The sequence below is a fragment of the Anolis carolinensis genome, chromosome 2 (assembly GCF_035594765.1).
Source record: "Anolis carolinensis isolate JA03-04 chromosome 2, rAnoCar3.1.pri, whole genome shotgun sequence".
In the NCBI taxonomy this organism is placed as follows: domain Eukaryota; kingdom Metazoa; phylum Chordata; class Lepidosauria; order Squamata; family Dactyloidae; genus Anolis; species Anolis carolinensis.
In genome coordinates, this window is record NC_085842.1 from 295014933 (window position 1) to 295030473 (window position 15541).

Genomic DNA, 15541 nt, shown 5'->3' on the forward strand with positions numbered 1-15541 from the left:
TAGCTTTTTGGCATTTTGTGCAGTCCATGCGGCCCCCTCCATAAGTTCTTGTGGGCAGAAAATTGGCCTGTAAACCTGCCAAAAATGTCCCTCCTTGCTGTTAACTATTATACCACCCTCATTTTTTAAACATCTTTGAAGAAGTTACAAAAGTCCACCTCCTAAAAGTTCCAACTCTTGCTAGAAATTATGGCAGCTATGTTCTACAAAACAATGAGGGCATCAAATTATGATGTTGGCCCTGACTAATTGACAGCATGGTATAGTGGTTTGAATGTCGGACAATGACTCTGGGGAACATGGTTTGAATCCCCACTCAGCTTTGAAACCCACTTGGTAATCTTGGACAAGTTACATTCTCAGCCTTAGAGAAAAATAAATGGCAAGTGTTTTCTGAACAAATCTTGCCAAGAAAATCCTATGATATATTCTCTATAGGGCTACTGTAGGTCAGAAATGCCTTGAAGGCACACAAGAGCAACAGCAACAACATCAAAGGGTGATGTGATACTCACACGGCAGAAAAAGTTATTCCTTGTGATGTTTACAATCACAAACCTGGTATGTCTTGGGATAGTAATCATGGGAAGCTCTAAATCAGTGGTTCTCAACCTGTGGGTCACCAGATGTTTTGGCCTTCAACTCCCAGAAATCCTAACAGTGGGTAAACTGGCTGGGATTTCTGGGAGTTGTAAGCCAAAACACCTGGGAACCTACAGGTTGAGAACCACTACTCTAAATATAGTTGCACTACAATTCCCAGTAAACTTATCCAGCATAGCCAGTGGTGGCCTATGATAATTAAGATCACATGATTCTCATTCCTGCCATTTATGTTGTGCTGCCATTCAATGACAAAAAGCTTATGTTATAGGTTGGTTGTCTTTTCACTTTGAAACCTATGCAAATGCTTTTGTGGCAAAACCTAAGTGATAAATATTTTGTAGAATTATAACATTCCCTTCTAATCCAATGTGGCTTTCAATGTATCATGATACATGGGCATAAGGAACTGGGGATGAAAGTTGGGTGCCCACAGATTTTGCTGAGTGTTACTTTAGATTTCATATTCTGTTGGTATGTTCCAACCTTATTTAACCCAAACAATTCCTATTCTTGTTGATAGGTGTGTTAAGCAAGTACCAATCTCTCCCACTAAAACAACATAGCTTGAAAGTGTTTAACATTGGTGGTGTTGAGCCCTCTGTATTTAAAATGGAGTGGGAACGATGTGAGCCATGGACTTCATGAGACCCTTGTAGTCTCCCAGAAGCTCTCCAAACTGTTCAATTTCCCATTGAATTTGGAGGTGATTTTTCATACTAAAGCTACCCCAAATGTCTTAAAACTATTGGTAGTACTCCCAACATTATCAACAGGCTAAAAACCAGTTTTACTTTCTGGTGCAACAGTGACATATCAGTGGAATCAATGTGTGTGCGTGCACATGTGTGTGAGAAAAGCTAGCCCTCATCCAAATGCAGTTTCCTAACTCCCCAAAGTAATAATAATCAACATTTGAGATTTGATATTCCATTGTTTCTTGTGTGTAGATGGTATGAGAATCTGCTGCTTATTGCCAGCATGTTTGCCGGAATGCCTGAGCCAAGCTTTTGCCGTCTCATCTCAAAAAAGTAAATGAACCAGCAGATGCTCTACCAGTTAATGGACAAGTGAGGAAATTAGTCTAGTATCAAATAGAGACAAGGCTCCAAAACTGTATAGAAAGTGGCATTGCAAACTGGCTTTCTTAAAGTGAACCATATGTTCCTGTGTGTCTAACCAAGTTAGTTAGCAATCTTCATTTAACAAGAACAAGAGGATTGAACCCTACCCTGAAATTTTGACACAGGGAAAACAAAAGAGGAAGAGATATGTGGAAACACGAGTAAACAGGAAAACACAACTGATATTTTATTTTGCTAGAGTAAGCCATGGACATCACACACAATGAAAGGCACAGATATCATTCCGCCAAATACAGATCTCTAGAGGTAGATAGTGAGGAATACTTATGTCAGAGTCACTGTTACTTCGATTTGAATCTTGCATATTTTAGTTTTGTTAATTCAGTAGTGTTGAGTACAGTGATTGCAGAAGGGTTCCTTCAAGTGGCATGTGTCATATCATGTACTTCTTCTCACCAGCCTGTAGCCTCTATCATGCTTGTCTGTTATTGGGCACTGGAAATATACAGAGATTTCTTCACTGTAGAATTAATTGACATTACTTTAACTGCCATGGTTCAATGCTATGGAACCATGGAAGTTATATTTTTACAAAGTCTTTAGCCTTCTCTGCCAAAGAGTGCTAGTGCTTCACTAAACTACAACTCCTAGGATCCCACAGCATTGAACAATGGCTGTTAAAGCAGTGTTAAACTGCATTACTTCTGCAGTGTAGATACACCCTTAATTTGCCAAGTTGATTGCTGAGGCACATACTTCTGAGGAAACCCTGTTTGGAGAAGGAAAAAAAGTGACCCACAGGAAATATAAATTCCTCTCAACATCTTATTGTGTGATGCTGTAGCGGAACCTTCGTGCTACGGTTCTTGTTGGCGCAGTGGAGGAATTTTGAAGACGGACAACTGAAGGAATTTCCCAGAAAGCAGTTTTATTTCGCTAATGGCCACTAGGGGTCCCCCTAGCACAAAGTAAGTGCTTCTCCAGGGGAACCGCCCAGTGACATGCTGAGTGAACATTTATACACACTACAGGGTTCGGGTTATGCCCGCCCACAAGCAAATTCATTGGCTTAGAGTTGTGACGCTGCCCAATCTGTGCTGACCAGCAGGCCGGCTGCACCCTTTTTGTGCCGTGCTCACAAATCTTTCAGAGCGCCTGCGTACGCATGCTCTGTTTGTTTATCTATAGCTTTCATTTCTTCAGAAACACATGATTTCCCAGAAGTCACATGTTTCTGTGAGTTTATGCACCCGGGTCGCTAGCTGTCGCCATCTCTGCCCATATATGGTATTTCCTGGGGTTCCTTAACCCCCCCCCCGCCTCACTCCCCCATTTTCTTTTTGCGAAGCGCATGTACAAAAGCTGAAGCAAAGCATTATGGTTCCATCCAATCCCGCTTGGCTTGGAGTATGGCTATCTTTTTTTCAGGTAAAGATTGTGTGACACACCTAGTACACATTTGCATCATTATTGGAGTGCAACACATAACTATGAGAACAATGAACAATCCTAAAATCCCTACCAACAATATGTTCTTCAACCATTCTATTGAGGGTAACCAGCTAGTCACCCAGGAGAAGGGAGACCAACCTTCTATCTCCTGGACATTATTGTAAATTAACTTTTGTAATGACTCGATGTCATCTTCAATAGTATTATTCAAGTTATGAAATTTCACTACACAACGTCCTCTAACCATGGCGCATAACCCCCCTCTGGCCGCCAGTAGGTAGTCAAGGGCCAACTTATGCTGTAGGGCCATCTGGCTGATTTCTTCTACTTCAGACTGGATTTCCCGGAAAATTTTACCAGTGGCATTTATGGACTTTTCAAGGCGGCAAGTCAGGCCTAGAACACTTCTACGGTTTGCTTGAGCTACAATCCCTGGGTAAGCACCCAGTGTCAACAAGCCTGTGATCAGGCCTCCTCCTACACGGGAGGCTTCTGAACCTGACAGGGCCTTGTTGATAATGACCTCATCCGAGCATTCTGGTCCTAGAGGGCCTGTTTGCACAATGTCCCGTTTCAGGCGCTGATGCCCTTTGTGTAAGACCTGAACTGGGAATGTCAAATAACCCACACCGACACACTGGTAGTTGCCGGGGTGATAATTTGTGGCCCATTTATCAAAGAAAAACCATAGATTTGGATCCCTAATTTGCCATAACGGACAGAGGCTTTTACCTAGGCTCAGTTGGGTTAATTGTTGCAGTATGTTCATATAAGATTTTAGGCCCTCAATAGAATCATTCACACTAAATGTGGGATAATCTGGATACATGCTAGCCCACTCGGTTGCGGTTAGATTTAATCGTGAGACATAAGATGTATTAAATCGTCCATGTAGATAGAACCGGTCTCGACAATGGGAATAATTGCCTAATCGGGAAAAGAACGCCTGCCTAGTTCCCCAGTGTTTCCACTCAGAATTCCATATTCCCGATCCTCCACAACAGAAGCACAAACCCCTGGTGGAGGTATGGTATCTAAACCGTCGAAACCGAGTTTTATTTATCCTTTGCGGTATGCTAGAAAACACGGTAGGTGGACCCTCCTGAGCCTTGGACAATCCCTCCAACACAATCTGTGGTTCATCAATTAAATCGGGAAGAAATGAAAAATCTCCTACGGTGAGGGGGTGTTCATATATTAATGCTACCTCTTTCCCGTGCTGCTCAAACATATAATTGGCATGTTCTTTTATCCAATTCCCATGTGCTCTTTTTCCAAAAGAGAGAATAAAACTCAGCACAAATAATATACCAAACACAGTGCGCTTTCCTCCCCTCCTCATAGCTTGTCTCCCACTTTTTCCTCTCAAAATGTCTAGCCACCATCTCCCGGAGAGCGCCTTTGTTGGGCCATGCTGCGACATACTTGACCACCGACGCTCCGTTGCACCCGAAGGGATCAGCTTCATGGCCTTGTTGACCCCTTAGGGAGTTGCCGGATGATCCTGAGTCTCAGGTCCTCACCAGGAACTCGCTCCGTCCGCCACTCCTCAGGTGCTAATTTTACACGGGTGTAATGTATCCACGGCTTAATCTCCTTCACCTTCACTGCAGTGGGGGTAGACAGGAGCACAACATAGGGTCCTCGCCACTTGGGTCCCAATGGCTCAATCTTCCAATCCTTGACCAGAACCTCGTCACCTGGTGAAAAACAATGTAGAGGTGTGGTAGGGAATGGTGGGTTCAATTCAGAAATGTATTTTTCTAACTGCTGCATTTGTCTGCCCAAAGCCTGAACCTGGGCCAATGTCTGTTTCTCTCCTATGAGGTGCTGCTCAGCTCCTGTCTCTAAGGCTCCCTTCAAGTTCAAAGGGGGTCGTCCATAGAGTCTTTCAAAAGGGGAGAGTCCTGTCCGTTTGTGTGGTGTACATCTGATTCCTAATAATGCCATGGGCAAAACCACCGTCCACGGCAATCCTGTCTCTTGGCAAAGTTTCCCAAGCTGAGCCTTTAATGTCCTATTCATTCTTTCCACTTTTCCAGAAGATTGGGGTCTATATGCACAATGTAACTTCCACTTTATGCCCAAAATTCTACATAATCCTTGCACAGCCTGTTGAATATATGCGGGGCCATTATCTGATCCAATTTCTAAGGGTATGCCAAATCTGGGAATAACATCTTTCATTAGAGCTCTTGACACCTCTACAGCCTTCTCAGTTCTTGTAGGGTAAGCTTCCACCCATCCTGTGTATGTGTCCACGAACACCAGTAAATATTTGTATCCTTTGTATGGGGGCATTTCTGTAAAGTCAGTGACTAAAGCTTCAAAGGGTACCCCACCCACATGTTGGACTCCTGGTGGCTTGAGGGGTCCTTCTCTGGGGTTATTTTTGATACATGTCCAGCATCTTCGGGCTGCTGCTGCCGTTAGGCTATGTAATCCATCGATATACAACTGTCGTCCTAGCAGATTTGCCAATGCCATTTTTCCTAAATGTGTGTTTTGGTGCATGTGTTGGACTAAGTGCCATGCCAAGTCCTTAGGGACGTAGACACGGGCGTCTGGCATCACTATGAGTTCTCCTGACCACTGACCCTTCTCCTTTAAGGCCCATTCTTCTTCCTCTGGTGTATATGTAATGTTATGTTCAGTTAATTCTACCTGTAGGGCCATTACCTGATGTTCAATATAGGGCAGCCTAGCTGCCTCTTTGGCTGCCAGATCAGCCTGCCTATTTCCTTGCACTACGGGATCGTCTCCACGTTGGTGCCCTTTACAATGCATCACAGCCACCTGCCTTGGCTTCCAAACCGCCTCCAGGAGATCCACAATCTCTCCAGCATGTTTCACGCACTTTCCTCCAGACGTGAGGAGCCCGCGCTCCTTGTACAGTGCTCCATGTGCGTGGAGGGTGGTGAAGGCATATTTTGAGTCTGTGTAGACGTTAACCCGCTTTCCGCTTGACAATTCCAACGCTCGGGTCAGGGCAATCAATTCGGCCTTCTGGGCAGAAGTCCCCGGGGGCAGTGACTCTGCTTCCAGCGTCTCTCCCCCCCACCGAACAACCGCATAACCTGAGTGTCTTTGATTATTTTCCATAAAGGAGCTTCCATCTGTGAACAGAGTGTCGTCCACCTTAGTTAGTGGCACATCCTTCAAATCCGGTCGACTGGAGAATACCTCATCCATCACCTGGGCACACTGATGGATCGTGGTGTCTCCTGGAGTCGGGAGCAAGGTGGCCGGATTCAGAGTGGAGCAAGTCTCCAGGGTCACCAGTGGGTTGTCACACAACAATCCCTCATATTTCATTAACCTCTCACTTGTGAGCCAGCGCGGTCCCTTAATGTCTAACAGTGCCTTAACGCTATGGGGCACCTTAACTGTCAGTGGCTGTCCTAGGGTCAATTTATTCGCTTCTTTGATTAAATCTACTGATGCTGCCACAGCCCTCAGGCAAGGTGGCAATCCACGAGCCACTGTGTCCAATTGCTTTGACAAGTAGGCAATCGGCCTTTGCCATGAACCTAGTGGTTGGGTCAATACTCCAACCGCTGTTCCTTCCCGCTCTGCAGCGAACAGAGTGAATGGTTTTTCCAAATCGGGCAGTCCTAATGCTGGAGATGACATCAATGCTTCTTTTAATGCCTTAAATGCCTGTTGACATTCTTCTGTCCACTCAAATGGATCTTCTCTTCCACCTCTCGTAGCCTGGTACAGTGGCTTAGCCAACACGGCGTAGTTGGGGATCCACTGTCTACAATATCCTGCTGATCCCAAAAATTCCCGCACCTGTCGCCGGGTACTGGGAGTGGGGATGGCACAAACAACTTCCTTTCTTTCAGCTCCTAACATCTTCTTTCCTTCGGTCAGATGGAACCCCAAATATTTCACCGTGGAACAGCACAACTGGGCCTTTTTCTTTGACACTTTGTAACCCTTTTCTTCCAATGTCTTGAGAAATCTCAAAGTATGCTCTTTACAGCCCCCTAGTGTCCGGCAAGCGATAAGCAGGTCATCTGCATATTGAAGCCAAATTCCCTCTTCCTTAGGTATTACAAAATCCTGTAAGTCTTTGGCCAGGGCTTGACCAAAAATGGTCGGGCTATCCCGGAACCCCTGAGGAAGGCGTGTCCAAACATACTGGGTCCTTTGCCCTGACTGCTGAGATTCCCACTGGAAAGCAAAGATCGGTTGGGATACAGGGGCCAATCGAATACAAAAGAATGCATCCTTTAAATCCAATACAGTAAACCATTTGGCAAATGCTGGTACTAGACTCATCATGATGTATGGATTTGGCACTACCGGGGTTAGGGGAACGGTGACTTGATTTACAGCCCGCAAATCTTGAACTGGGCGATATTCTCCTTGTCCTCCTGGTTTCTTGACTGGGAGCAGGGGCGTGTTCCATGGGGAACTGCATGGTACCAATATCCCATGCTGCAGAAGTCGCTCTAGATGCTTTCTGATCCCCTGCACTGCCTCTCGACTGACGGGATACTGTGGCTTGCATATGGGCCCCATTCCTCTTTTCACTTCCACCACCACCGGTGGAACATATTTAGCTAATCCTGGAGGATTATCTTCTGCCCACACTAAAGGAGTCTCATGCCATGGCCATTGTATTTCTTCAGTAAAAATCCTAACTTGAAACAGTCTCCATTCCTCTTCCATGGGAAATGATAGCTCCACTTGTCCATTCTTCATGAACTGGAGTTGAGCTTGTAATTTTGATAAAATGTCCCTTCCCAATAAAGGGACTGGGCAGTCTGGGAGATATAACATCTTATGCTTGACCTGATGTCCGGCCAGATTGCAGGTGCGTTCCTTAAGGAAGGGGCACTTCTGGGTCTTCCCAGACACCCCTATTACTTTCGTAGTTTCCCGAGTTGGTGGACTAATTTTTGTATTTACTACTGATTTTTCGGCACCTGTGTCCACTAAAAAGTCCAATTGTTGGTCCCCGATTTCAAGTGTGACCATCGGCTCCCCGGGGTCCAACAAAACAAGAGCCTGGCTTCCTCATTCCTCTCCTCCATCCATATCTTCCCATTCTTCTTCCATCACAGCTGCTGCAGCTATCACCTCTCTTGCAGGAAAAGGTACGTAGTTCCCACGCCCTCTTCCCCTTCCTGGGTTTCTTCCTCTCTCAGGCCTTCCTCTTTCTCTCGGTCCTTCCTGACTTCCTTCTCTTCCTTCTCTTCCTTCTGGGCATTCACCTTTCCAGTGTCCAAACTTCTTACATTTAGCACATTGGTCTCGACCTAACCTCCGAGGGGGCCCCCTTCTTCCTCCTTGTCCCCCTCTGGCATATCCTCCTCTTCCTCTCTGTCCACTTGCACTTTGTTCCATCATGGTAACTAATGCTTGGTATTCCTGCTTCTTCTTCCTGTCCTTCTTCTCTTCTTCTACCTGGTCCCTCGCCATATAAACTTGATCTGCGAGTGCCAACAATTCATTCATAGTCTTTCCTAGAAATCCTGGTTGCTTTTGAATCTTTCTCCGGATGTCAGGAGCCGCTTGACTGATAAAAGACTGTTGAATCGCCCTCCTACCGTTTTCATCCTCCAAATTATACGGGCTATACTTTCTATATGCTGCCTCCAGCCTTTCCAAAAAGGCTGTTGGTGACTCAGATTTTTCCTGTACCACTCCCTGAATTTTTACAATGTTGACGGGTCGCGGCGGGCCCCTCTTTACCGCTTCTACCAATATACGCTGGAATCCTCTCAGTCTCTGCAAATGTCCTTCTTCTGCGGTGTCCCATTGGGGATCTATTTCCACAGGAAACCTCTGTGCTCCCCACTCGGCTGCATCACCATCTTGTGGGGCACCAACCTGGGCTATGGCTACCCCATTATTCAACACTGCTCTTCTCTCCTCTGATGTGAACAACATATTCAACAATTGTCTGCAATCTTGCCAGGTGGGATTATGGGTTGCCATAATCCCTTCCAATAGCCTAGCCATAGCTTGGGGTTCTTCACTATAAGGTGGAGTATTATTTTTCCAATTCAAAATGTCACTACTACTGAAAGGCACTACCTGGTATGCTTGAACTATCTCATTCCTGTTGTTTATCACAGGCACCGTTCTCAAGGGCATCTGGAGGGCCGGTCCGGTCGGTGAATCACCAGACCACACCGGAGCTCCATGTCTCCGAGTTTGTGCCGGAGAAGCACCACTGGGCATCCGTTGTGACTTCTTCTTTTCCTTTGTTTCCTCCTGATATTTTTCTAGGCTAGGATAGTGTTTCTTGGCCGCTTCGGTTGACTCCGAAGAGTAGGGTGGGGGTCTCGTTCCTAGTGTGGGGGCTGTTCCCTGGGGTGGGGGGGGCGGTGGCAAGGGTGGCGGCAATAATTCCTGTTGTCTAGCCTGTACACTCAACTGTAAATCTGGGTAGTCCTCCTCATTGGATTGGAAAACTTCCTTCTTTTTCCCCTCCTTCTTCACCACCATACATTTGCCATTCCTGCACTGTCGAACCCAACCTGGATCTTCTCTAACTACCCGTTCCCACGTAGCAATATAGACCCACTGGTTCGGATGATTCACAGCACAATATTCTTCCACTGTTCGGATCAGTTTCAGATCCCACGTTCCTTCTACTTGCCAACCTAAACCAAAATCTGGCCATTCTCCCTGACACAAATTTCTCAGTCTATAATCTCTTAGGTCCCTTGGATTCCCTGCTACGGCTCTGCTAGCAAAAGAGCCAAAATTATCTAAGATGCATTGTAAGGGAGTGGAGCTCTTTGAATTTTTCCCTCCCATCCTGCCTAATAGAGGGGACTGTCCTGGCCTGGGCACCCGGCCACTCACGGCATGCGTCAGGAAACACAAGACAGAACCCCTTTCTACCTCCCTGGGAACTTTTTTTTGTCCCTCCCAGCGCTGGCGTTCCCTTAATATCTCATGCAAACCCCTATACTTGCCAGATTTCTGTAGACGTCGGACCAACCTTCGCCCCTGGGCTTTTTCCCCTGGATCCTTTTCCTCCTAGCCGGTTTCTGTGGAACCTCGCTGATGTTGCAGCTCTCACCGTCAGTCGGCGTTGGCAATCAGAGGCAAGCACCGCAGCCGGTCGTGTAGTATTCAGGGGCCCCTTCTCGTCTCACGGTAGTTGCCTCAGGCCCCCACCGCTGAGTTGAGGCCGTCCCGCCAACGGGATCCGTCTCCAAATCTCCTGGCCCGTCTTATAGGAAAAAATCACGTCGGGGTCACCAGAAAATGTAGCGGAACCTTCGTGCTACGGTTCTTGTTGGCGCAGTGGAGGAATTTTGAAGACGGACAACTGAAGGAATTTCCCAGAAAGCAGTTTTATTTCGCTAATGGCCACTAGGGGTCCCCCTAGCACAAAGTAAGTGCTTCTCCAGGGGAACCGCCCAGTGACATGCTGAGTGAACATTTATACACACTACAGGGTTCGGGTTATGCCCGCCCACAAGCAAATTCATTGGCTTAGAGTTGTGACGCTGCCCAATCTGTGCTGACCAGCAGGCCGGCTGCACCCTTTTTGTGCCGTGCTCACAAATCTTTCAGAGCGCCTGCGTACGCATGCTCTGTTTGTTTATCTATAGCTTTCATTTCTTCAGAAACACATGATTTCCCAGAAGTCACATGTTTCTGTGAGTTTATGCACCCGGGTCGCTAGCTGTCGCCATCTCTGCCCATATATGGTATTTCCTGGGGTTCCTTAACCCCCCCCCGCCTCACTGCTACTTTGTGTTTAGAATGAGTTTGGGATTTTTCACAAGGATTGCATTTCTGTGCATTTTTTTAAAAAAAGTTTAAATTTCATTAAAGGAAAGATGGGGCATTTTTTTTAAAAAAAAATACAGAACTTGAGTAAAACCAGGTTAAAGAGATGATTAAAGCCTTCATTGCTCTCTGCAGTGGCCAAAGGTAGGGGCTGTCAGAATAGCTCAACCAGTGAAACATCACAATCTGATGCTTGAGTGCACCTGAATTCATGCCAGCTCTTAACTGTAGATGGAACCTGTTATCTATTAATACATTAATGTGAAAAGTCTTCAGGACCTTGTTTTGCTTTACATCAAGGTAAAATGCCTCAGTAGCTGTGAATTAACATTTTAAACACAATGGATCAATGGAAACTGCCTGTGCGTCATCCTTCCTGATTTGAAATTCAAGGTCTATGACACTAGGGTTTGCGCTTTTTTTTCTTTTTGGCTCTATGTAATTTATATGCTTATGAAACCCATTTTGGAAAACTTCCTTCATCTTGAGGGAGCGTTTCTTTTTGTCTTAATAGGTAATTGGTTGGAGACTAAGCTGTAATATGTAACTCCAAGGCAGAGTTGGCTATCAGGCAAATGAGGCATCTGCCTCAGGATGCAGATGCTGGGGAAGGAGATACGTGTGGCAAGATGTTTGAGGCTGGAGTTGTTCTTACATTCATTCCATTCTGATACCTCATCTGCTAGGCTGTAACTCTGAGGTCTTGCAAGAGCAGGAGCAGAACTGAGCTTCAATGCCAGGTGGCTTCCATACAATGGATGTACTATCTGGCTTTAATCTGCAAAATATCTTAGTTAATTCTGATCCATGGCAGCCTATTTCTGTAGAATCTCAGATGTAGAGCCTTGTGTGTGTTTAGCTACACTCCACTCTACCATTTGTGCATCCCACACTGATTCCTTCCTCAGGAATAAAATATAGAAGACAATCAAAGAAAAGTAATGTAAAACGGATTAAACGTCAGTACAGACATACTTCAATACAGAAAAGGAAGCTCCATTTTACAGTCTTTTTGCATCCATGCCTCCATTGTTGTTCATCCTCTATCTAGCTAGACATCTTTTAACAGCATTGGGACACAGCGAAGAAAGGCCATAGAAACACAAAGCTATAGAAACACTAAAGCTTGAATTAGGAGAGAATGGGGCTGTGCTCCAGCCAATCCTACTGCAGCTGTGTATGCCTGCTTATAACAGACAAGGTAAACAGCAGCTAAACCCAGAATTTTTCAATGAGCATGCTTGGACACCAACATAGAAAGAACAGAGAGCAGATACTCCTGCCTAACCAGCTTCCTCCAGCATTTTAAAAATGTCTAGATCTACAAATGTGGCCACCAAAATTGAAATCATAAGGGGGGGGGGGAATCTGGTATAAGGGGGAAAAAATCTCGATGCAGTTTGAAAGAAATCTTTGAGTGATCTCAAGATGGTTCAAATGTATTTGTTTCCTTATGAACCTGGCTTGGTTATTTCATTTCACATGTGCATTTGTTAGTTGAAAGTTTCCTCAAATATGCTGATTTGCCCCTTTTTTGTTTTTTGTTTTTTTTAATACTGCAGTAACCTGTCCTTATTCTCTCCATGTTATTTCTGCCTCTGGAACCAACATTTCTATTAACAAAATGATGGCAGAAAGACATCTGCATTGTTAACTGGGGCTAACCCACTGTGCCCTGCTTAATCTACTGTGCTATATCCCAGTTAACATTCTGCATTCTTAATTGGGGAATACCACAGTAGGTTAACCAGGACAAATAAAAAAAAAAAACCCTGGTCTCGTCTCCCTCCCTCCCATTCCCTTACTGTAAGTATACAGTAAGTATATTTACAGTATACAGTATTACTTACTGTAAGTATATCATAACTTAACTGGTAGCACCCATGACTGAAATATGATCTGCCTATTCTAGAGCAATAGGTCATCACTAGCTACTTTCTTTTTCTTTGTGATTTGTATTACTTTCATCGTGTTCTCCCCACATTCTTCCACACTTTTCTGAAAAAGCAGACCAAAACCCAGGAAAGTTAATATCAAACAAAAACCTTAATCTTTAAGATGTCAGAAGACTCTTCGTTGATTTTGTTAGAAATGCATAAAAAGTTTGAAACATTAGTTTTTGACAATGAATCACAAGATCCATAGGACACCAAACTTTGTGCCAGCTGTCAGTTTGAGGCCCCCTATGTATGCCTTTTCAATTAAAATGGAGCACAAAGAGACTGCGCCTGCCAAAGCCTACAAAATCTAGGCTTTGCACTTCATTGTTCAGGAAGCAATCAGAATAAAAAGATCCAATACTTGGCTGCAGCTTTTAAAACTGAACCTGGCACCTTATGGCGCAGGAAGCTAGTGAGATCCAAGATCCGATATTTGATGACATGACAGCTGGTTCTGCTGGAAGCATTTGTTGTCATCAGCTTTCTTTGAGCTCTGGAAAAAAAAGTCTGGCAAAAAAAACAAAAACTAGTAACCTTCTCTACAAGATTACTCTCCCCCTCCACCTCTTATTTAGCTTAATAGGCATATATAAGAGTTAGTTTAAACAAAGAAATCCTTCTATTAGCATAAATTACAGTGGCTTCATGAGAAGTTAAATGTAGTGGCTGGGAATAGATTTGCTGAGTAATAAAGAAACTGGGTTACTTTTCCAATAAAGCCTGGTGGTTAACAAGTCAATTTATTAAGTGTTCCTGCAGATGTGCACTGGGTTCTATTCTATAGCAGAAGAAAAGAGTAGTAGTTGGAGCGAAGAGTTTAAATGATCAGTTGGTCTAATAATGAACTTTATTGGGTGCCCCTCTTCCTCCAAATCCTTCCAGAAGCATTTTCTCCTGATGTTTTGCCCACATCTATGGCAAGCATCCTCAGAGGTTATGAGGTCTGTTGGAAATTATGCAAGTGGGGTTTATATATCTGTGGAATGTCCCATCCTGGGAAAAACATCAGGAGAGAATGCTTCTGGAACATGGCCATACAGCCCGGAAAACTCACAGGAACCCAAATTTAATATATTTAATAGTAATGATTACATTTGATTTGTTTAGAAGTTGCAAAGGTAGACAGTTGGCCATGAACCAACTAACCAAACAGCCAACCAGTAGGCATTTTGTGCTGATATCAGGCAAACTGGAAGGGGCAAATTATACATCAGGTTAGTTTTGAACAGTGGTTCTCAACTTGTGGGTCCCTAAGTGTTTTGGCCTACAACTCCCAGAAATCCTAGCCAGTTTACCAGCTGTTAGGATTTCTGGGAATTGAAGGCAAAACATCTGGGGTCTCACAGGTTGAGAACCACTGGTTTAGAAGCTCGGATTGGGAACAAATTTATTGCAACTTTAAGTTTGTTTAAACCTAAAACCCATTAAAATAAGGTGACATAGACCCCAATCTACACTGCCATATAATCCAGTGTCTGATCCCAGATTAATCTCCTTTGAACTGAATTATATGGTTTGTAGCCTCATATAATTCAGTTTGAAGCAGATAATCTGGGCTTAAATACTGGATTATATGGCAGTGTAGATCCAGCCATAGACTCCATAGGTAGCATGCTCTCAAGCCACAGCTTAATACACACCATGAAAATTTGGTGGGAAGTCATATCCTGGATTGATCCTTTAAAACCAAGGTTAGCCCCTGCAAAGAAAAGTGTGGATCCACTACTCTGAAGGAACAGAGCAACTAGCGGTATCTGCTGCTCTGTTTTTGAAGAGAATTCATCTGAGATCTGACAGTAGCTCACTTGTCAAAAGTTAAGTGTTTTGATGCCCAGAGTTACTGATATCATAAAAGATTCTTAGGGCATTGAGGTCATATCTGACACAAGATGTTAAAACTTCGAAGAAGACGAGACTGTTCAGTTTGAAATTTAATTGAGCAAGTTTCATTCTTGGAATGCTATCACAAGAGGACAGTGGATGAATAATTTGTCTATAGGTAGTGAAGCAGATATGTCAGCTTATAGAAAAAGGAATAGAGAAGAGTGGTTTATTAAAAAAAACTCATTTCTATTTTTGTTTAATACAAAAAGGGTAAAAGCGAATAGGAAATAGTCTCCAAAACACTCTTAAGTGCATCATTTAAAAAACAAATCAGACTTTGCATTATATAAGAGATCGTCATCTAAAAATATAAATGATTATAATATAGGAGGCACTATAAGAAATTGCCTTCTCCTGTCTATTGAAGTCATATATTCAGATTTTCATTCAGATTTTGAATCCACGCTACAAAATTGGTAATCTTGATACTCAGAGCTATTCTCTATCAAATGACAGAGAGAGATGGTCACTTGCAGGCACCAGAGCACTGGTTCTCAACCTATGGGTCCCCAGGTGTTTTGGCCTACAACTCCCAGAAATCCCAGACAATTTACCAGCTGTTAGGATTTCTGGGAGTTGAAGGCCAAAACATCTGGGGGCCCACAGGTTGAGAACCATTGAACTAGATGCTTGAGATCATGAGAGGCAGAAAAGGGCTGGAGAACAGAGCTATGTGTGCTACAAGGTCTTCCCTTTTCTCCCTTAGCTTGCTCCCTCCAGATGTAGGATTGTTTTGTGCTGCTAGCATTGAAATACCATTCAACTGCCAACCCAGTTGGCTTCTGTATGTAAAGCTGAAGGAAGTGAGGT

At 44.2% G+C, this 15541-nt stretch overlaps 3 protein-coding genes across 10 annotated transcripts in view; 1 reads left to right on the forward strand and 2 right to left on the reverse strand.

Annotated features, from left to right (window-relative positions):
- Positions 1-15541, forward strand: part of pde4d (phosphodiesterase 4D) — an 830388-nt gene that overhangs the window by 422552 nt on the left and 392295 nt on the right. The window lies entirely within an intron of this gene.
- LOC134297151 (uncharacterized) lies at positions 2597-8129 on the reverse strand. The gene has a single exon (XM_062974246.1). It carries the CDS (start codon positions 8127-8129, stop codon positions 4605-4607), a length of 3525 nt encoding a protein of 1174 aa, XP_062830316.1. The 3' UTR covers positions 2597-4604.
- LOC134297152 (uncharacterized) lies at positions 8160-10557 on the reverse strand. The gene has a single exon (XM_062974250.1). The coding sequence runs from the start codon at positions 9918-9920 to the stop codon at positions 8169-8171; it is 1752 nt and encodes a 583-aa protein (XP_062830320.1). The 5' UTR covers positions 9921-10557; the 3' UTR covers positions 8160-8168.